Source organism: Mus caroli, unplaced genomic scaffold (genome assembly GCF_978045245.1).
Source record: "Mus caroli unplaced genomic scaffold, Mus_caroli_1 scaffold_16, whole genome shotgun sequence".
In the NCBI taxonomy this organism is placed as follows: Eukaryota; Metazoa; Chordata; class Mammalia; order Rodentia; family Muridae; genus Mus; species Mus caroli.
The window spans coordinates 69,995,001-70,016,372 of NW_028227271.1; the positions used below are offsets into that span (position 1 = coordinate 69,995,001).

At 41.4% G+C, this 21,372-nt stretch overlaps 2 protein-coding genes across 3 annotated transcripts in view; one reads left to right on the top strand and one right to left on the bottom strand.

Moving 5' to 3' along the window:
• Positions 1-7,655, bottom strand: part of Pop1 (POP1 ribonuclease P/MRP subunit) — a 35,681-nt gene extending 28,026 nt beyond the window's left edge. The window contains exons 1-3 of one of the 2 annotated variants that reach the window (XM_085831989.1): positions 7,538-7,655; positions 3,522-3,665; positions 1,616-1,783 (exon numbers count right to left, since the gene is read on the bottom strand). In XM_085831989.1, the coding sequence (XP_085688115.1) occupies positions 1,616-1,783; positions 3,522-3,663 (310 nt within the window). In that variant the 5' untranslated portion in view covers positions 3,664-3,665; positions 7,538-7,655. The remainder of the gene's footprint in view (positions 1-1,615; positions 1,784-3,521; positions 3,666-7,537) is intronic. The other variant, XM_021183600.3, reaches the window with a different exon arrangement.
• A 30-nt stretch (positions 7,656-7,685) lies between these two features.
• Rida (reactive intermediate imine deaminase A) lies at positions 7,686-20,822 on the top strand. The gene is made up of 6 exons (XM_021183634.2): positions 7,686-7,901; positions 16,599-16,704; positions 17,522-17,576; positions 18,328-18,396; positions 19,187-19,242; positions 20,309-20,822. Exons 1-6 carry the CDS (start codon positions 7,837-7,839, stop codon positions 20,363-20,365), a joined length of 408 nt encoding a protein of 135 aa, XP_021039293.1. The 5' UTR covers positions 7,686-7,836; the 3' UTR covers positions 20,366-20,822.
• The last annotated feature ends 550 nt before the right edge of the window (positions 20,823-21,372 follow it).

Genomic DNA, 21,372 nt, shown 5'->3' on the forward strand with positions numbered 1-21,372 from the left:
TTATCTTGTTATCTGCTAATAGCCACATAAAGCTTATGTTGTTGTGCTGAATATTTTTTTAATTTGTTTACTTTGTAGTGTGTGTATGAATGCTTTGCCTGCACGTACGTATGTGCACTATGTTTGTGCCTGGTGCTCACAGAGTCAGAAAAAGGCACCAAAGGTATGGGTGGTTTTGAGCCACCATATGGGTGCTGGGAATTGAACCCGGGTCTTTGTAAGAACAACGTGTGGTAAAATACTGAGCCATCGCTCCAGCATGTATGTTTACATCTGAGTATGTGGCTACTTGTGCCCAGGTACATACATACAGAGGCTAGAGGAAGAGCTGTCTTCCTCTATCATTCTCTGATTTGTTCCTTTGAGATGGGTCTCTTAACTGAACTGGGAGTTTACTGGTTTGGCAAGACTGGCTGGACAGAAAGCTCTCAGACTCAACCTGTCTTTGCCACACAGTCCTGGGGTTATATACATGTACAACAATGTCCACCTTGGGCAGGAAAGACACAAGCTCAGGCTCTCATGTTTGCACAGCAAGTGTTGTGACCTCCGAGCCACCTCGCCAGCCCCTAATCATAACTGTTCTTAAGTACAAATTAACAAATAATTTTTAAAAAAAGGGGGGGGGAGATTCACAAGAGTTTTGACTTCAAGGGGTGTACTGGCTGTGTCAACCATTTCTGTGTCAACTTGACACAGGCTGGAGTTATCACAGAGAAAGGAGCTTCAGTTGGGGAAATGCCTCCATGAGATCCAGCTGTAAGGCATTTTCTCAATTAGTGATCAAGCAGGGAAAGGCCCCTTGTGGGTGGTGCCATCTCTGGGCTGGTAGTCTTGGTTCTATAAGAGCAGGCTGAGCAAGCCAGGGGAGGCAAGCCAGTAAAGAACATCCCTCCATGGCCTCTGCATCAGCTCCTGCTTTCTGACCAGCTTGAGTTCCAGTCCTGACTTCCTTTGGTAATAAACAGCAACGTGGAAGTGTAAGCTGAATAAACCCTTTCCTCCCCAGCTTGCATCTTGGTCATGATGTTTGTGCAGGAATAGAAACCCTGACTAGGGGGAATTTTCCTTTACTATTTTGTTTTTTCAAAACTTGTAACTATTATTATTGGTTTTCTTCATTAAAAAACAGAATCAGTCTCAAGCTTCTCTCTCTCTCTCTCTCTCTCTCTCTCTCTCTCTCTTCTCTGTAAGCAGGGTGCTAGACAATCAAATTCATCTGAGAAAAATAAAGATATCAGAAAGCATATCTAAGTTACGTTCAAGGGACACAGAATTTAGGTTATAGTGGGGTGGAGGTCACACAGCAATGACAGTAAGGCTGGCAAGAGCCCATAGCCAAATCATGGTGTCTACAAGATTTGCTCTGCATTTGCAGAACACCATACTAAAGATCAGTGGGGTAGGGAGATGGAAGTGATGGGAACAGCCACCCATAGATTCACGAGATGAGTCAGAGTCAGAAGTAGGGAGAGCAGCAGGCTTCAGGATGCAATAGTCAAAGCCCAGGAGAGAGGTGAGCCGGTGGTTAGGACAGAGAGAGGGGAGGCAGCTAGGCAGGGCAGCAAAGAGCATTGTGTACAAAGAGCCAACACACTTCCTGACAAATACCTACCAGTTATATATTTGGGGATCTCCTGAGAAGTGCCTTCAGGACCTGCTTTCCAGCCTCCCTTTCTCTTAAACATGGTTTTGGAGGAAGATTGCTCATTCACATCAGACTCAGGAAGCAAGTGGGGACTCATCTTGATTTGCCACTGCCTTGAGGTTCCAGAATGAAGCTCTAGTACATTTTCAAAAACAAAACAAAAAGAAAGACATCACCGTATCATACCAGAGACAGGCTTACAGCACAGAATTAACTTGTTAACTCTAGCACCAACCTGTGAGTTATTACCTGTCTACATGCACACACACATACACGCGCGCGCGTGCGTGCGTACACATGCACGTGCACACACTCGCGCGCGCGCGCGCGCGCGCACACACACACACACACACACACACACACACAAGCACAGGTTCTGAGGACTAAACTCAGGTCTCCAGGCTCATCTAGCAAGGGTAACCCTCTGGGTCATCTCACAGGCCCTACTATCTTTTTTAAAAGAGGAATCTTGGGTAGAAAGGAGACTTTCCCAAGGAAAAGCCCAAGGCCACAAAGTGAGTAAGCAGTTCAACAGGAATCACATCAGTGTCACATATTAACACATACAATAGCAATCACACCAGTGTGACACACATACAACAGCAATCACATCAGTGTGACATATAAACAAAAACAACAGGAATCACAGCAGTGTGACATATTAATATATATAACAGTAATCACATTAGTGTGACATATTAACAGATATAACAGATTACATCAGTTAGACATATAAACACATACAACAGCAATCACATCAGTGAGACATACTAACAGGTACAAGGAAATTTTTTCCTTTGAGATTTCCAATGCAACATCAATTGTTAATCTAAGCCCTTGCTATGGCCTGAACATTTACAAACATAAGAGAGGTCAGTGGAGAATTTTACAGGGTTCCTGTTAATTCCACTGTGATGTGAATTATTCAGCCACTATAATCTTAAAACATGTTAAATGGTTGGTCACTGTAAGGTTTAAATAAGATAATATTTGGGAAAGGTATACCACATGTCAAACCGTAGTCCTCTACTTCTAGATCTAAATCTAGAGCTTAAGAGTTTATATCTAATATTTATTTAAATGGGGCTAAAACAGGCCATGCTTCAAACCAGCTTTCCTAACTGGCATTCCCCACTGCTATCCCAAAGGACATCTGCACCCTATCACTTCCCAAGGATGTGAAATTAGCACAGTAATTAGATATTGATATGCTGACTATATTTCTCTGAGGAAACAGAAGTATACCTTAGGATCAAACATATCAGCTGTAAAGTGTACATAATCATGCTATAATAGTATGTCTGTCTCACAAAGTCAAGGGAACACTGAATGATAGCAAACCTCAATCTCATATCGATTGTAATTTTATGTATCAATAGCACACGAACTCAGAGGACAACTTTCAAAGTCAGCTCTCTCCTTCCATAGTAGGTTTAGGGAATGGAACGCAGGTGGTCAGGTATGGGTGGGCACCTTACTGAGCACCATATCCTAAACACCTTACTAGCCTGTAACTTTAAAGTCTAGAAACAATTCATACCCACAGCTAAGACTGAGACCCCAGGCAGAGCTGGTGCTCCTTGCAGCCCGTACTTCCACAGTCCCTACCCTCTGCAGGGGAAGGCTGGGGAAGCAAGCTGCTGGGACACAATGAAGTTCCTCCCTGCTCTCTCATGTCCAGGGACGTGGACTGAACGCTCTGTAAGTGAACTTTAACAAGAAGGCAGACTTGTAAGCACACATTCTGATAAGGAGAGTTTTCTGTATTCTCTCTTTAAATGAACTCGTTTACGTCCGAGATGACATCGAGCAAACAAAACTGGCAAAAGCAATTAATCCAAATGAAGTAACAAGAACAGTGTGTGCGTCTTACCTTGTTTCTGAGATTGGGACGGCTTCCCCTTTCCAAAATGATGCTTTCCATCTCTCTCAGCCACAAAGCCGGAGGACAGAGTCACGTTACTGGGCTGGTTTCTCATTTTCTTAGCATGTTTTCTTTCCTTTGCATTAGACATTTCTAGAAAGAAAGCAATACACTTAATAGAGGGAGAGAAAACTTTCACTTCAAAAATAATGAATTGTTGCTGGGCGTGGTGGCACACGCCTCTAATCCCAGCACTCGGGAAGCAGAGGCAGGCGAATTTCTGAGTTCGAGGCCAGCCTGGTCTACAAAGTGAGTTCCAGGACAGCCAGGGCTATACAGAGAAACTCTGTCTCAAAACACCAAAAAAAAAAAAAAAGAATTGCCAGGTGTGGGTGCTCGCATCAGCATCTGGAAAGCAGAGGCAGGAGGCTCTTGAGTTCAAGGTCATCCTTTAGCTACATAGCATGAGGTCAGCCAGAACTACCTGACAGACCGTATTTCAAAACACAACAAAGAATACAATTTTTAAATGAGCCAATAATATGACTCAGCAGGTAAAGGCAATTGCCACTCAACCTGAATTCAGTCCTGAGGCCTACACAATGCAAGGAGAGAGCCTACCCGCAAAAGTTGTCTTCCGACGGCTACATGCCCATCAAAGTATACTCCTAACCCCCACACAAATAAATAAGAAAGGTAAAAGAATAATAATAATAACTTTAATAAATATTTATATAACTCAATGTTTGATAATACCAAAATATTACCCTATTAATCTATAGCAGGAATCCCCAAAAGAGAGATTTCAATAAAGTCACTCATCTCAAAACAAAGTGCTGTTGCATGCTTATAAACCCAGCCGTCAGGATGGAGCTGGGGGCTGGGCAGAAGGAAATCTTTGAGGTTGAGGCCACCCTAGGCTACACATCAAGTTCCAGGCCACCTTGGACTTCACAGTTTTTGTCTCAAAAAATAAAGGAACAGCGTGTCTTCATGGAACTATCCCAACTGGCAGATTTTGCACTGCCAAATAATTAAACTACATACAATCGCTAATGATGCATAAAATGAGGTAAGATCACTAAAATTAAATTACTTATAACGCTTTATCTTGGTTCTTGGCTGAAATAAAAAGACCGGGATAAATTATAAGTAAAATATTTGAGTCCAAACTGAAGATAAATTACTGGTATTTTCACTCGAGACTTCACGTCAAGTGAGTAACATAAAGGATGACTGCAGAGAGAACCTGATGGGTTTACTTAGGAGTTCCCACACCTGGACCAACCCCCTCATTATTCATTGAGTCAACGTGAAACACTTGTTTTCTTTTTCAAAATAAAATTCATATTATGGCTGACTAGAGATGTAACTTTTAACAATACCCTACACTATGTAACATAAAGACTTGAGAGGTTATGTTAAAACAATATGTATTTCTGTATGTGTTTTTCCACAACTACACTAGATAACAGTCTAAAATGGAGATTTTGAACCTAATGGATGTTCATGTCAACAAGGGACCAACATAGGCACTTGGCATAATTCATAAAGCCTGAGGCAGGCCCTGGAAGCCTTCACGCCATACAACAGCCATTAATTCTTTTGCTGATGGAGACCAGGCTAAAACGTGCACCATGGAGATACTGAAATAAGAAAAACTCAGAGCAGCAGTTACCAAGCCTGCATTTCAATTCCTTAATATTAGAATATTCTACCAACACAAACTTCATGTAGATAACAGCAAAGAAAATAGGTTATTCTTGTGCCTCAAAGAAAAGGTAACCAAGCCAAAAGTGAGAAAATTCCCCAATCTGGTAAACATTCTGAGATTCCATCCAGGCTCAGCTCCATTCACTATTCCTAAAACTCAAAACAACTGGAGACTAAGAGCACATATGAAATATTCTATACAGGGAAACTGTGCAACCTCAGGGAAAGCCAGTAAGAAAATGTCAGCTGTAATTTTTGTTTAGGACAGGCATCAGAACTCAGGAGGACTAGAAGACGAACATAGGTACAAGATGGAACCAAATAGGCTGTGGAGTCCAAGCGGGAGCTCATGTATTCCAGCATGAAGCCCTAAACCAAGAAAAACGATCTCACCATTCTTGAGGCATGGAGCCCTCAGCGTTACATAGGACAAGATGACAGGGAATCAAGAGGATTTCTTACAGTGCATGCTGATTGAGGGCCACGGGTCTGACCTTCCTTATTGTCACACTGCACTTAGCAGACTACCATAAACAAAGTACAGGATCAAAACAACACAAGTATTGGATATTCATATCCACACATGACTATAAAGCAAACGTTAACAAGGTAAGAAACATTTAGCCCGCAACTACGCTCCTTCTGACACAGCATGAGAACCGTATGTAGCCTCAGAGCTTCTTCAGCTGGGGATCACAACCCCATAGAGGGTCATGTAGCTGAATGTGAGGTGATGAAAAATCTAGAAAGCACAATTCAGAAGTCAAATGTGTAGTGACTCCAAAGTGTTTCTGGCAGTGTGGAGCTGTGCTCTACCTCGACTTCACTTCAGTCGCAGTTCAGCAGTGACATTCCATGCTTACGCACCATACAACACCAACAAATACTGCCTGAAACAGCTCAGCCAAGATTCCAGGCAAGTTATGAACCCAGTGTTCTTCCTGCACATACAGGTTTATGCTCTTAAGAAACAATGTTATACAGGCTGGTGAGATGGCTTAGCGGCTAAGAGCACTGGCGGCTCTTCCAGAGGTCATGAGTTCAATTCCCAGCAACCACATGGTGGCTCACAAAACATCTTATAGGGGAATCTGCTGTCCTCTTCAGGCAGGCATATATATACATACATACATTTTATATATATATATATATACATACATATATGCAACAGAGCACTTGTACATTAAAGAAAATTAAAGAGAAAAAGGAAACAATGTATAAAAACAGGCCTAAATTTCTCTTAAAATTGTTCTCATCATGTGCCAAATTAGCACATCTTCGGATTGTGCTGGGTTGCATTGTTTGATTTCAAAAACTAGTTTGAAATTGAGTTGCTGACTTAAGGTTTTTGTTTTTGTTTTTGTTTTAATCATTAATTTGGATTTGGGATTGAGATAGACTTTTCCAACAACTGGCCCTAATAATAGTTCCGACTGTACTACATATTTAGGCAAAATAGCATCTCAGCACTGACTATTATAAAATCAAACAACAAATCAGCTCTGGAAAAAAAAAAACAGCCGGGCGTGGTGGCGCACGCTTTTAATCCCAGCACTCGGGAAGCAGAGGCAGGCGGATTTCTGAGTTCGAGGCCAGCCTGGTCTACAGAGTGAGTTCCAGGACATCCAGGGCTACACAGAAACCCTGTCTCGAAAAAACAAAAAACAAAAAAAAAAAACTTTAGATGCTTTATGTCTTGCAGTATCAAATACTCTATCAAAACTCGTCTTTATGAAAAAATAAACACACACACACATCTATTTAGAGAGTAAAAATTAGTTTTTATCTTTCTCAAAGGGCAAAATTACACCAGCTACACTAAAGAATTGTTTTAAATACTTTCTTATGATATATTATCAGTTACTGATTAGCACATCTTCTTAATCTACCCAGGTTCGTTAGTGGGAAAGCTGAAGTCGTAAGCTAGGGGAAGATGACTCGCCTCCGGAAAGCAGACCCCGGTCTGCTCAAATCTTAAGGCGATCATGCATAGAAAGGAAGCACGGGATGGCGAAAGGCAGACAACCCATACCTCTGCTTGGTTCCCCAGAATGACCCATCCCTGTCCTTTACCGTACCCAGAAAGGGATACAAGCGCATTCCCAGAGGGGATTCCGCCTGGCAGGGCAACGATAAGCATAAAAACGAGCACAGGAGCCTGAGGCTCTGGACTGCAAGAGGGCCCGCCCGGGCAGCATGGACCTCCCCAAGTGAAAAGCGCTGCAAGCCGAAGCCGCCACTCTGGGCAAGCCCCCACGCGAGGCCCCCGCGAGCTGGCGGCCCCGGCTAAGCATTAGCGCCTCACCACCAACCTGCCAAATGTTCCGAGGGCTTCGCCGGTCAGAAAGACAAGGTTCTGAGACCCCCTAGAAGCTCCCACCACAGTGGGTGAGCGAGCGGACTGAGGGCGCATGCGCAGCACGACTTCTTCCTCCACGTGTCCTGGAGTCGCTTATGAACTACAATTCCCATCGGGCCATGCGAATTCGCCCGGGGCTGTCCCTGAACTAAAACTCTTTTACCTAGGGCTCTCTAGTCAGTGGACAAGAGTGGGTGTAGTTACTTACCATCGTTTTTTCTTCTGGAGGGTCTTCAAGAGGGAAGGATTAGCATGTCGTCCATAATCAGAAAGGTGATCAGCACCACAAAAGCCCCGGCGGCCATTGGTCCCTACAGGTAATGTTTTTTACCGTAGCTCTGAAGGACCAGGTAAGTGTGGTGTTGCAAGTTTGGAGCTTTGGCTTCTGCTGGTCCGAGCAAAAGAGAGTCTCAGAACTACCCCCTTAGAACGAGCGAAAAAAATTAAGTTCAGAAAGAGTACAGTGTATCCAAATCCCTCAGAGAATGGGGGAGCCCTGGTGTGACCAGAAACTTGCACTCCTAGGATCTTGCCCCCATCTGGAGCTGCCGGGCCCTGAAGGCGAGCTTGCTACACGCTTTCTCTGGTTAGAAGTGGCATCACCCCAACTCCCTTGCCTTTCGTCTTGGTGGCTTCTAGTTTTGGTTTTCGTAACAATTTTATTAAGATAGAATAAACAACCCATAGAATTCTCATTCTGTTAGTGGGTTCAATTCAGTGGCTTTTACTATGCCCAAAAGTTGTGTAGCCATCATCTCTTTCTACTCTCAAAACATTTACATCCAACCTGAAATAAGGTTTATGCCATAAGCTTTTATTCCACATGACCTCTTTCCCCAGCTCCTTACAACCAACCATTTATTTCCTCTCCATCACTATAGGGTTTATCTGTTAAAGACGTTTGCTATAAAAAGTATAATACACTGTTTGGTCCTCTGTGACAGGCTTCTTTTACTAGCATGAAGATTGATCTAACCCTTTCTTAATTTACAAGATATGCTTGTCTCATTTAGGCAGTACTCAGCAAATGCCTGTATGTCTATTCTAGTCTCTGGTTTCTATAACGTGTAGAAATGCTATGATACTTATGAATGGTTTATCCATGCCTATTTACCACTAATATCAAATGCAAGTAACACCAAAGGTGATCTTCTGAGATTATCCTATATACTAGAGCTAACCATATATGTACTGGAAAAATAAAAACTACCCTTTGGCATTTATCTCCGCTTACCAGAAGTGCTTTTAAATTTTAAACGTGGTACTTTCTTTTCACTTCCTTCTGTGGGTGCTATGAAGGACAGGGTCTCGCTTTGTAGCTCAGACTAACCTAGAACCTGCTGCTCTCCTGTTTGAGCATTCCTAGTGCTGACGTGAAGACCAGCACACTTAACTTAAAACCTTATTCCTCAAAATACCTCAGCTTTAAAAATCACTGCATTGTATCTTTTTTTTTTTTTTTTTTTTTTTTTTTTTTTTTTTTTTTTTGGTTTTTCGAGACAGGGTTTCTCTGTGTAGCCCTGGCTGTCCTGGCACTCACTTTGTAGACCAGGCTGGCCTCGAACTCAGAAATCCGCCTGCCTCTGCCTCCCGAGTGCTGGGATTAAAGGCATGCGCCACCACGCCCGGCTGCATTGTATCTTATATAACTTTCTCCTCTCCTTTCTTCTAAGTCTTCACTAAAACGTATCTAGAGCCAATTCCTTTTGAAAAAGTCATTTCTGGCACAGTGTCTCTTTGCTGTCAGTCAAAACTGAAGATTTTCTTCGGCTGCAACATTAGTACTGTAGAAGATGTGTAGTGCATGCCAAGTATTTAACTGATTCAAAAATGTGTAAGAAGTAATCCGACATAGGCCTTCACCTATGAAAGGAAAAGAAGCAGTAATGTAGCAAATGTTACATGACAGGCACTATGACAACTGACTACCTTTAAGTTGTCGCTCCATTTTACCAAAGGACAGCCCAAGGTCAACCTTTTCAAGGGAATACAGTGTGCAAGTGACATCTTGGCTTGAACTCAAACCCTAGCTCCCTTCATATCAAGAGAAATAACAGTCCCATGTGTCAAAGCAGTAATTATTATAATAAGATTGGAGATGGAACTCAATGGGATGAGAAACCAAATAAAAGGGAGGAAAACTGATTCTGATTTGGAGCAGAGAAAGAGAAAAAGTTTCGAAGAAGCTCCCCGTATAAAGTTAAACTTTAAATGTTGGGTTTTCTGTTTTTCCACTTTTGATAGTGTTATGAAGTTTGACTTGTCAAAGTTAATTAGTTACAGACTGACATTCCTCCAGAGGACACAGAGGTAAAAGAATACAGAATGTAGAGATTTGGATGAGATAGTTTTCAATTGACCTTTTTTTGTTTCTTCCAAACTGTATACCTGGTGTTTTTTTATAACATTTTCATTGAAATGACTTACTTTCACTTAAATTCATTTTAAAAGAAAACACTATCAAAATACTCTAAATAGAAAATAATACAATAGAAAGTAACTATTTTTAAAAATAACTCAAAAAGTATTAATTCCAAAATTCTATGAGCATACTGCAGTTGGCTCAAAACCTTGAGCCTGCTCTCTTTGTGAAAGTGTTTCTGGCTGGGGCTGGAGAGATGACTCGGCACTTAAGAGCACTTTCTGCTCTTCAGGAAGCCAACTTTGGTTCCCAGCACCCATATCAGTCCATTCACTCCCATCTGTAACTCTAGCTCCAAAGGACCCAGAGGATCTTCTGGCTCCATGGGCATGTGCACAGGTGGTGGACTTATACACGTGCACATAAATAATCATAATAATTTCAATGTCTTTCTGGCCGAGGATGGATATAGCTCAGTAAAAGACCATGCTGAACATGTATGAGGCCCTGGGTGTGCGCCACCAGTGCCCAGCTACAACTCCATTTTTCAGATGTGAGAGCTGTCATATACTAAGTTGAATAATTTGCCAAGGTCACTCCACTAAGTAATTTAATACAATTTGAAAGTGTAGTGGACTCCAGGACTCAATCTGAATGATTTCATTTGTTGTCCCAGCTTTGAAGAATTGAAAAGAAAACTACAACGTGAAGATATGATTCCCTTTCTGAGAAAAAAAAAAAAAATTCAAAAGTTAGCATTAAGAGTTGGACTTTGTTAGGAGAGGAGGGTTGCACTTTGGATTTAAATTCTTTTTTTTTTTTTTTTTTTTTTTTTTTTTTTGGTTTTTCAAGACAGGGTTTCTCTGTATAGCCCTGGCTGTCCTGGAACTCACTCTGTAGACCAGGCTGGCCTCGAACTCAGAAATCACCTGCCTCTGCCTCCCGAGTGCTGGGATTAAAGGCATGTGCCAGGATTTAAATTCTTAGTTGGCTTCTTTTTAATGCTGTGAGCTTACAGAGAGACTTTGTCTCCTAGTTTGCTTCTTTATCTTCTAAATGAACCTAAATAGTAATGCTAGTTCTTAACCTTAAGGAAGGAAGGAAGGGATCAGTCCAACAAATCCCTTTTAAGGAAGAAATTCTGTAGTCCCAGCACTCGGGAGGCAGAGGCAGACAGATTTCTGAGTTCGAGGCCAGCCTGGTCTACAGAGTGAGTTCCAGAACAGCCAGGGCTACATAGAGAAACCCTGTCTCGAAAAAAAAAGAAAATTGTAGAAATTTTTTGTTCCTCGGCCTAATCCTGCTCTTTCAGCTATTGGTGATAGTTGCAGGAGATTACCTTCTTTACTTCAGAACAAAAGACATGTGTAGCAAAGAGACACTTTGTCCTGAAGCCTGGTAACCAAAGGGTGTCTTCAGATAGATAACTATTGGGCTTGTTAATGTGTGATCTCCTCTCAGAAGCATTAGTTAGCACTGTTAACAGCCCCTTGAACAATTAGTCCCGCTTCCTGTTTAGAACTGCCCTGCATGGAGGCCGGAGTCTAATCCCTACCAAGCACTTACATGAACAGTATGTGGTAGCCCTCCTGTGATAACAGTATATGAGAGGCAGAGACAGAAACTCCCCAGATCGAGCTGACTAGATAGACTAGTCAGATCAACAAGTTCTGGGTTCACATGAGAGACCCTGACTCAATATAGTAGAGAAGGTAGAGAAGGATTGAAGAAGGCACCTGATGCCCACTTCTGGCCTCCGTATTTTGGGAACTATTTCCCAAAAATAAAGACTTTAGTGTATAAAGTTTGTGATGAGTACACTTTTTGAAATTCTAGCTTCTCTCAAGAGAATTCTAATGTGCTGGGCTTTTTAGTCCTCAGCACTGGGAATGAATGGAGTATTGTTACTGATTAGCTAAGCACAGCTCAGCACATTTTAGGACACTGAGGACAGACCTGGAGGGATTGCAACACCAGTGCTATTGAGTGGCTTTCTGTTTTATTAGCACTGCCATAATATGGCACAGATCATGACTTGAAACTTAATTGGAGTGTTTCTGAAAGTTTTACCCCCTGATTTTGGGCTTGGTTTGCTATCACTTAGGTGTTTTCTCTGTGTGGTGTTTGTTTGTTTGTTTGTTTGTTTGTTTGTTTGTTTTCAGGTAACCTCACTGTGGTCCCAGACAGCCCAGAATTCACTACACATCCCAGGTTGGCACCACACTTGAGAGCCTCCTGAGTACTAGGGTTATAGGTTTGCACCATCATGCCCAGTGTATTTCTGGACAGGAAGTAGAATAAAAGGCTTTTAAAGTTCTGCATGGGTGAAATGGTTCTGCAGGTAAAAGTATCAGTATCCCAAAACCCAGTGTCCTGAGTTTGGTACCTTCATGGTAGAAGGAGAGACCTGACTCCTGCAATTTGTCCTTTGACCTCCACATGTCTACTACAGTGAGCGAGAGCACGCGCATGTACACACACACACACACATACACACACACTAAATACAGTGCTTTTTTTTAAAAAAAAATTAGGAGCTGAAAAGATGACTCAGCAGTTCAGAGTACTTCCTGCCCTTGCACAGGACTCAAGTGTGGCTCCCTGTACCCACATCAGGTGGTTCACAACCATCTGTAACTCTAGTCCAGGGGACCCTGATGCCTTCTTCTGACCTCTGGGTACCTACACACAAAATGTGGCACGCAAAACACACATACACATAAATAAAAATGAAGTCTATTTGTAAGATTGATTTATTTTTTTTTTTATTTTATGTACATGACGGTTTTGCTTGCATGAATATGTGTGTACTGTAGATCTGAGGAGGTAAGAAGGAGCACCAGATCCCCTAGGCTTGGAGTTACATATAGTTGTGAGCCACCATGTTGATGCCTGGGATTGAACCTGGGTCCTCTGCAGGAGCAGTAAGTGCTCTTAACAACGGAGCCAACTCTCCAGCCCCAAAATAGTTAAAAAGAAAACATTAGGAAACAATTTCTGGAACCTACAAACGAAGGAGTAGGATTCTTAGGCCTAGGAAGTATCAAGTAGTCAATTGTTTTTTGGTTTTTTAGCTAAACCTCTTTAAATCCTTGGGAGTTTCAATCTTAAATGCAAATAGTCTCAGCTCCAATAACTACTTTTGATATTCTGGGAATAAATGAATTTTTTTTTTACTATCATAAAGTTTTTTATTATTGATGATGCATTCGAGCTTAAACTCTTTCAGATGTGGTGAAAAATTGAAGATATTTTGTAATAGGCCTAGTGCAGATGGCCTAATTATACAAGGGCAGGGTGGGGGGTGTGTTTATAGTGTTAACCAATAGTTTTGTTCAACCTGAGGAAAGCTCACACATTAAGAAGCTCAATAGTTATCTGTTTAAAGATATGAGTAAAAGAAAGCCAGAGAACCCTGTGCTTTCTGAGTTGTCAGAGCCGACCTCCAGCACTTCCTGTGTAAGGGTTGAGCATGCACTAGGATAGGGTGATAAGGGGACAGGAAGGAGGTTTCCTCTGGAGCCAAGGGAAATAGGACTGCTGGCTTTCGATTCTTTGGTAGTTCCATCTCCTGAACCTGCAAAATCACCAGTATGGGAGGTAGGAAAGGTTTCAGCCACGGAGAAGGACTCTCTACCAGAAGCTGGCAGTGGTGTATGGGACCTGGCCAGAGAGTCCAGGTTTTCCATACACAATACCTTTAACCCAGTGGATAGTAGGGAGGTAGAAAGTGCCTCCTTTAGGCCATCCTACACTGAAAGCTGACCATTCTTTACTGAAAAAAAAAAAAAAAAAAAAAGTCAGTCTCTCCCCACCCAAACAGTTAGGCCCAAATTCCCCAACAGGTGTTTGAAGTCCTGAAGTGTGACTGGACTAGGTTCAGTGGGGAAAGCTGGTGGTCTACCCCATGATAGTTCTCAAGAGGCAAGAGTATTACCGTAAATTTAAGCCAGCCTAGAATACATAACAAGTTTCAGGCCAGCCAGGGCTACAGGATGAAGCCTTGCCTCAAAAGCAAAGGCACACCCCACCCCCAAAAAAGTACTATTTTAATCCAGATGCCTTTAATTCCCCAGCACTAGGGAGGCAGAGGCAGGAGGATCTCTGTGAATTCCAGGACAGGGCTACAAAGAGAAATTCTGTCTCCAAAAAAAAGAAAGTAGCATTTTAAGGAGACCCTGGGATCTAGTGGAGAGAGGCAGCCAGAGAGGTGGGAATACAGTCTCTGTTCAAAGGATTAATGCAAAATGGAAGTTCACAGTAAGCACTGTAGAGCGACGTGCTCTCAAAAACGAATCTACAGGCATGCAACAAGCAGTGACTAACCTTATTCTTTCACGGGGCAGCTTTTTTAAAGGGTTCCTATGAGTTTTTGTTTCATTGTTTTATTGAAATATAAGTGACTTATTAAAATCACTCATTTGAAGAGTAAAGTTCTGTGAGTTTTCATCAATGTACAGAGTCATGTTTAAACAAACACAATTGTCATAGATCACCCCAGCCAGGTATGGGGGTTCCTGGGATGTGAGTTCTCAAGGCCAGATGGGTAAGGATTCGATAGTGACAAACAGAAACAAACACAGAGGCAGTTTGAATCTGAGTGTATTTTATAGCTCTTAAGCAGGGAATTTTATACATGAAAAACCAGACATTACATCTCTTAGAAACTGTATCCAGTGAAACAATCACAAATACCAACAAAAATCATTTGACACAGTTAAGCACAAAAATATCTCTTAGAAACTGTATCCAGTGAAACAATCAAAAGCAGAACAGGTAAAATCATTATTAATATAAATCATCAAAATATAACAATTCTAAAAGGATCTATTCAGTAGGGGCAGTCATCCAAGGCTAGTGGCATATTTCCAAGAGCAGGTTAATAAATATTTAACAGTCAGTGCTCTCTCTTGTTCTCTTGCTCTCTTATTCCCACTCTGTCCCCTCGCTACTCCCCCCCACCCCCAACGTGCTCATGGCTGGCCTCTACTTCTCTACTCTCCCTCTCTCTGTCTTTCTCTACCTCTACTACCCTCTTAACTCCCTTCCTCATACCCTGAATAAACTCTATACTATACTAAACAAAAAACAAAACCAAAAACAGTCAGTGCTTTTAACCTCTGAGCTAACTCTCCAGCCCCATATGGTCAATTATTATTTAACATCTAATGCCTAATTTTTTATAAATCTTCAACACATAAATTTAAACTATTTTAATTCTTTCTAATTAAGGCTTTCTTTACCATATACCAAAACCCACCTCCGATGACACACATGTAGCCATATGAAATTTTATTGTTGGGAAGAAAATTTTTCTCTCTCATAATTGTTTTGTAAATGATTTAAAAAGTAAAGCGTTGGTTTCCCCTGAGATAAGGTCATGTTAGTGACCCCATCTCTAGGGATGGTTTCTTACTCATTATTGTTGCTTAAGATTTGGCCTAGGCTACCAGAACATGTAAATAAGAAAAAGAATAAGAGAAAACAAAACAGATAGATTGCCATGAGAACTACAGCTCAATATTTTTTCTCCAGCGAAGAGTTCCACAACCAGTTCCAAGGAGGCCTCCCCCTTTTGAGGTCAACTGCCTCAGTCAGTGGAACTTGTCACACAGATCCTACTAGAGGTGGTGTGGCACACAGTCTTTTGTTTTTTGTCTGTCTTGTTTGTTTACAAGACAGAGTTTCTTTCTTTTTATGGCTATCCTGGAACTTGCTCTGTAAACCAGGCTAGCCTTGAACTCACTGAGATCTGCCTGCCTCTGTCTCCCCAGAGCTGGGATTAAAGGTTTTCAATACCATCTCCCAGCTTCATATTCTTTAACATTCCATTGCCCTCAGACATTCCTGAGTTTTATTGGTGGCCATTCCCCACCCTGGCCTCAGGCATTGGCGGTCAATCCCCACACCTGGCAACAGTCATCTTTTTCTCTGCTCCTGTTTTGTCTTTGCTGGAATTGTCCATCAATGTGTAGTCATCTGTTGGACCTAGCAGAGGTTCGTTTTGTTTATTGGAATGTTGTTTCCAAACATTCATGTGAAGCTTTGGGGTGTTTTAATTCTCATTTACATATTTGCCTAAGGGATAGAATAATCCTGGGTATTTTAGGGTTTTATAGCTGTGAAGAGACCATGTGGACAGACACCATGACCAAGGCAACTCTTTTTTTTTTTTTTTTTTTTTTTTGGTTTTTCGAGACAGGGTTTCTCTGTATAGCCCTGGCTGTCCTGGAACTCACTCTGTAGACCAGGCTGGCCTCGAACTCAGAAATCCACCTGCCTCTGCCTCCCAAGTGCTGGGATTAAAGGCGTGCGCCACCACGCCCGGCCCTAAGGCAACTCCTATAAGGACAATATTCAGTTGGGGCTGGCTTACAGGTTCAGAAGTTTAGTCCATTATCATCAAGGCAAGAGTACTTTCTCCCAACCTGTGACTGTTTTACATTCTTAAAGATGTCAGTAAACAAAATTTTAATTTAGTAAATGTCAGATTTATGATTTTTTTTATTTTACAACTTTTACTTTTTTATCTTATGACTATTTTAGCATTGGCTTTTATGTTATCTAATATATATATATATATATATATATATATATACACACACACATAAATATATATGTGTGTGTATATATATGTTTTTGTTTATTTCAGTCAAGCTGTGCAAGTGGACAGGACCATTTACATTTCTGGACAGGTAGGCATGGATCCTTCCAGTGGACAGCTTGTGCCAGGAGGGGTAGTCGAAGAAGCTAAACAGGTAAGCCTGCACATGAGAGGTCCCCGTTTCACCATGTAACACTACATGGTAATGTTGAACCGTGGAGACAGTCTTTGATCCTAAGCAGTGATCACATGTGTTTTCAGCTATTCACTATTCGGTCTAAGATTTTTAAAAACTCTTTTATTTATTTTATGTGTATAAATATTCTACCTGCATGCATGTTTATTTAGCACATATTTAGCACATATTTATTTAGCACATGTGTGCCTGTTGGGTTCCCTGGAACCGGGGTTACAAGCGGTCATAAAGCACCATGTGGGTGCTGGGAATCCAACTGTTTCCTCTGCAAGAGCAACAGGTACTCTGAACCAGGGGCGGCTGTCACTGCAGCCCCTTTAAGATGGCTTAACAACAGAGGAAACCATTTGCTTATTACCTGTGTTATCAAAATCAAATGCTGATGTGTCAGATGGATTGGAAAGTTTATTTTCAGGGCCACTGACCTCCCTCCTCTCCCCAAAGTATGGATATATAATTCATTACTGATGATTTGATTATTTGAGGTTTTATTTTGATTGGTGTTAGGGGTTGTTTTAAATTTTGAGACAGGGTCTCTTATAAGCTAGGCGGCTTTGAACTCACTATGAACTCACTAACCCCAGCCTCTTGCCTTAACCTCCCAAGTACAATACCGTATCCATCCCAGTATTCCTACAAAATAAAAAACCTTTCACTACAATTCAGAAAGATTTAGTCCACTCACGGAAAGCCAGTACATAATTGACTTGTGTGGAAATAGCAGTTAAAGTAATTACACAGCATCATCTTTGACCTTTCTTGACTTGATTCACAGGCTCTTAAAAACTTGGGTGAGATTCTGAAAGCTGCAGGCTGTGACTTCAATAATGGTGAGTAACCGGGTCTTTCTTCCCTGTTCATTGGTGGGTTTTGTTGTCTGTTTATGTTGTTTGCAGCACTCAGGATCCAACTCAGAGCCTCATGCATGCCAGGCAAGCCAGCACTGTTAATGTGTGTTTGGGATGTCCTTGGTCTTTGTGGAGGACGTATAATAGCCAATAATCTGGGTATGCATATCTTTTTTGGTAAAGGTTATTCCTTTATAGTATTCTGCCTGCACATATTCCTGCACACCAGAAGAGGGCACCAAATCTAGTTATAGATGGTTGGGAGTCACCATGTGGTTGCTGGGAGTTGAATTCAGAACCCCTAGAAGAGCAGCAGCCAGGTGCTTTCAACCCCTAAGCCATCTCCAGCCCTAAAGGTTGTGTTTTTAATGCTCTAAAAAACAACACCGGTTCCTTTCTTTAGTCTTGGTTTCATCAGGATACTCATAACAATCATACACTGGGATTTTGGTTTTTGTTTTGCTTTGTTTGTTTTGGGGGGTGTTGTTTTGTTTTGTTGGTTTTTTGAGACAGGGTTTCTCTGAGTAACTTTGGATGTCCTGGAACTCATTCTATAGACCTGGCTGTCCTCTAACTCTTAGAGATCTACCTGCCTCTGCCTCCTGAGTGCTGAAATTAAAGGCATGCACCACTGCCCAGATATACACTGTTTTTCTAAGTCTTGTTTTGAGTTTGATAAAATGGCTAAAACTAATGAAGAAAAAAATTTTATATATATATATCTGTCTTCTAGTGGTGAAAACAACTGTTTTACTGGCTGACATGAATGACTTTGGCACTGTCAATGAGATCTATAAAACATGTAAGTGATTTGACCTTATTCTCACTTACTTTTAAAGGGAAATAAGTCTCTACCTATTCATTTTCCTAGAACCTAACTTTATTGTTTGTTTCTTTGGCTTTGTAAGCCTCCCCTAAATCTTTTTAGACATACAGACTTACTGCTATGATATGGTCTAGCTACCTTCTTGTGGCTCTCTGCAAATCACTGGGAACTTACTTAACATATCCATACTAGTTTTTAGTCCGTAACGTGAGGACAGGATTCTGCCACCTTAGGGCGTTGTCGGAATGATTACATTGATTATCCTGTACAGCACTTAGAACAGATGCCGGCAAGGTCTAAGATCTGAGCAAATGCTCCTGTTGCTGTCATTGCCGTAGCAGGGGAAGTGAGTCCCTGTCTCCTGGTGAGATGAAATGAAGGTGTAGTGTGAAAAAAAAACTTCCCTGTTATTCTCTGCCGAAGACGTGACCACAGAAGGTTAAAGTTCACAGGGAAGTCCTCGCTGAAGATCAGGAGCCACCCCCAGTTTTGATCATTGGTTCATAGGAATCACTTTAAAGACCAAACCCATGCTCATCATTATAAGACAAGGATGCCCGGTTATGTGTTTCATTGCTTATAAAATACTTAGAAAAGTACCAAAGGTCATAAAGTCTTGTGTCAGAATATCTTGTCAGACAATCTAAATGCAAGCTTTTCTGTCGTTTGTGTCAGACCAGGCCATGAGGCTGTTCCCAGATTCTTGCTTCTCTTGCTGAGTAAGGGCCCATGTGTGGAGATTAACCTGATACTGTTCTACATTCAGATTTCCAGGGTAACCTTCCTGCCAGGGCTGCTTACCAAGTCGCTGCTTTACCCAAAGTAAGTACCTGGTACTATGCCAGTGCACACACAGTACATGAGACCTGACGCTTTGAAAGGAAACTTAAAATTAATACAGTTCCTGTTTCTCAGAAATACAGAGTCTAAAAGTCAATACCTGATCACTGTTGTGATCTGAAAAAAGCTAAAAAAAAAAAATCGTACAGAGCAGCACATGGGTATGACATGATCCATCGGACACAATCTGATGAATTAAATTATAAGAAAAACCTTAAGAGCGGTTGTGTTGTGATGTTACTGGAGCAGGGTAGATTGCTGGGCCTACTGTGTATCCCTCTGCAGTCTGACTTCTTGCCTCAGTGTCTGCCTTTCAGTAAGGACTTCTGAAAATGTAACACAGTATAGAATTACGTGGAGACTTCTGGATAGCCTTTGTTCTCACTGAAGGAAGTTCTTCAGACCACAAGGTGTGAAACTAATGCTCTTGCTAGTTCCTACTGTATTTTGGAGTATTGGCCAGAAAATTTGGATAGCATTACTATTTATCTTAATAAAAACAAATTCACCTGGCTCTCCTATTATGAAGAATCTAGACCATTCACTGGAAAGATGCTCTCCATCCTGATTCTGGTGTTCCGTCACTGGAGTCTCTTTCCCTATGCCTCCTGCCCACACTGTACACCTGCAGGGTGTAACTGAACCACCTCAGAGTGTCGTTTGTTCTTGCTTTAGTTTGTTGTTCCTGGGAAAGGTCATTGTCAAACTGAAAGTATTGAGTGTATTAGAAAAAGCTTATACTTGGAACCTGAAGACATGGGTTTGATTATCCACTGCTAGTCTTTGTGATGTGGGACCACTTTGCCAGCCTTTCTGAGGTCAGTGCCTTGTTTTACGACCAGGGCTGCTGTGGGAATCAAGTGAGCTAATGTATAAATGTGCCTAGCATGGTAGCCTTACTTCTTGTAGAATCTTAGTGAATTCTCTCTCATCCTTGCTTTCTGTGAAGAGATTAATGGTAAAAATACATGTTGCCAGTAGTTGCATGTGTTATTGAACCTTGACTTGCATTAAAGGATCGAGACAGTGACTTTTGTTTTCTTTACAGGGAAGTCGAGTTGAAATCGAAGCAATCGCTGTCCAGGGGCCTTTCGTCAAGGCATGACTATAAGCAGCCATGCTGATGTTGACTCCGGATGTTTTAGAATGTCTTTCACACTTTAATTTTTACAAATGATGCTGGGAAGTATAAAAATGACCAGAGTGGTTGAAGTTATTGTGGAAGTGATCAAATATGTGGAGATTTGACATTAATTGGAGATTATTCAGTATAGTGACTGACGTTCTAATTTCACTTATGTTGCTGGGTGTGAGAGAAGAGGTGCACAGCTACTGAGATGGGAAGCAGAAGGAAAGATGGGCTGTTGTACATGAGAAATAGTAAGGAGCACATCTACTTAAATCATATTAATTTGCTCATGTGAAATACTTAGTTCTTATGTTAGATATAAGAAACTAAATTGAAATATTCAAACTTGAATAGTACCAGGAGAACAAGTGGACCAAAATCTTATACAGATAATATTGCTTTAATGGAAATAAAAAATAGATGTGTAACTTTCCCTTGGTTTTTAATTTTGTTCTCTTATTTTTTAACAGTTTAATTATGCATTAAAACTACTACCTAGTAGCCAGGCAGTGGTGGTACATGCCTTTAATCCCAGCACTTGGGAGGCAGAGGCAGGCGGATTTCTGAGATTGAGGCCAGCCTGGTCTACAGAGTTCCAGGACAGCCAGGGCTACACAGAGAAACCCTGTCTCGAAAAACAAAAATCAAAAAAACAAAACAAAACAAAATACTACAATCTAGTAAAGGGTGAGTAGAAATTCTGAAGTTATGGGCTAGAGAGATGGCTCAGAGGTTAATAGAGGTTAATAGCACTGACTGCTCTTCCAGAGGTCTTCAATTCCCAGGAACCACATGGTGGCTGTCAACCATCTATAATAGGATCTTATGCCCTCTTCTGGCCTGTTAGGTGTACATGCAGATAGATCACTTATATGCATAAATAAATCTTAAAAAGAAAAATCTCCAGCTATTTCAAGTTTATTTCTGGCTTTCAACATTTTTCAGTTGTAATTAGATTGCATATTATCATATGTTTTTGAAAG

Excerpts from the sequence above, each read along its gene's own strand:
- Rida (XM_021183634.2), top strand. The coding sequence starts at position 7,837 with ATGTCGTCCATAATCAGAAAGGTGATCAGCACCACAAAAGCCCCGGCG. Across the intron at positions 7,902-16,598 it reads GCGGCCATTGGTCCCTACAG|TCAAGCTGTGCAAGTGGACA; the intron begins GTAATGTTTTTT and ends TGTTTATTTCAG. Across the intron at positions 17,577-18,327 it reads AGGCTGTGACTTCAATAATG|TGGTGAAAACAACTGTTTTA; the intron begins GTGAGTAACCGG and ends TCTGTCTTCTAG.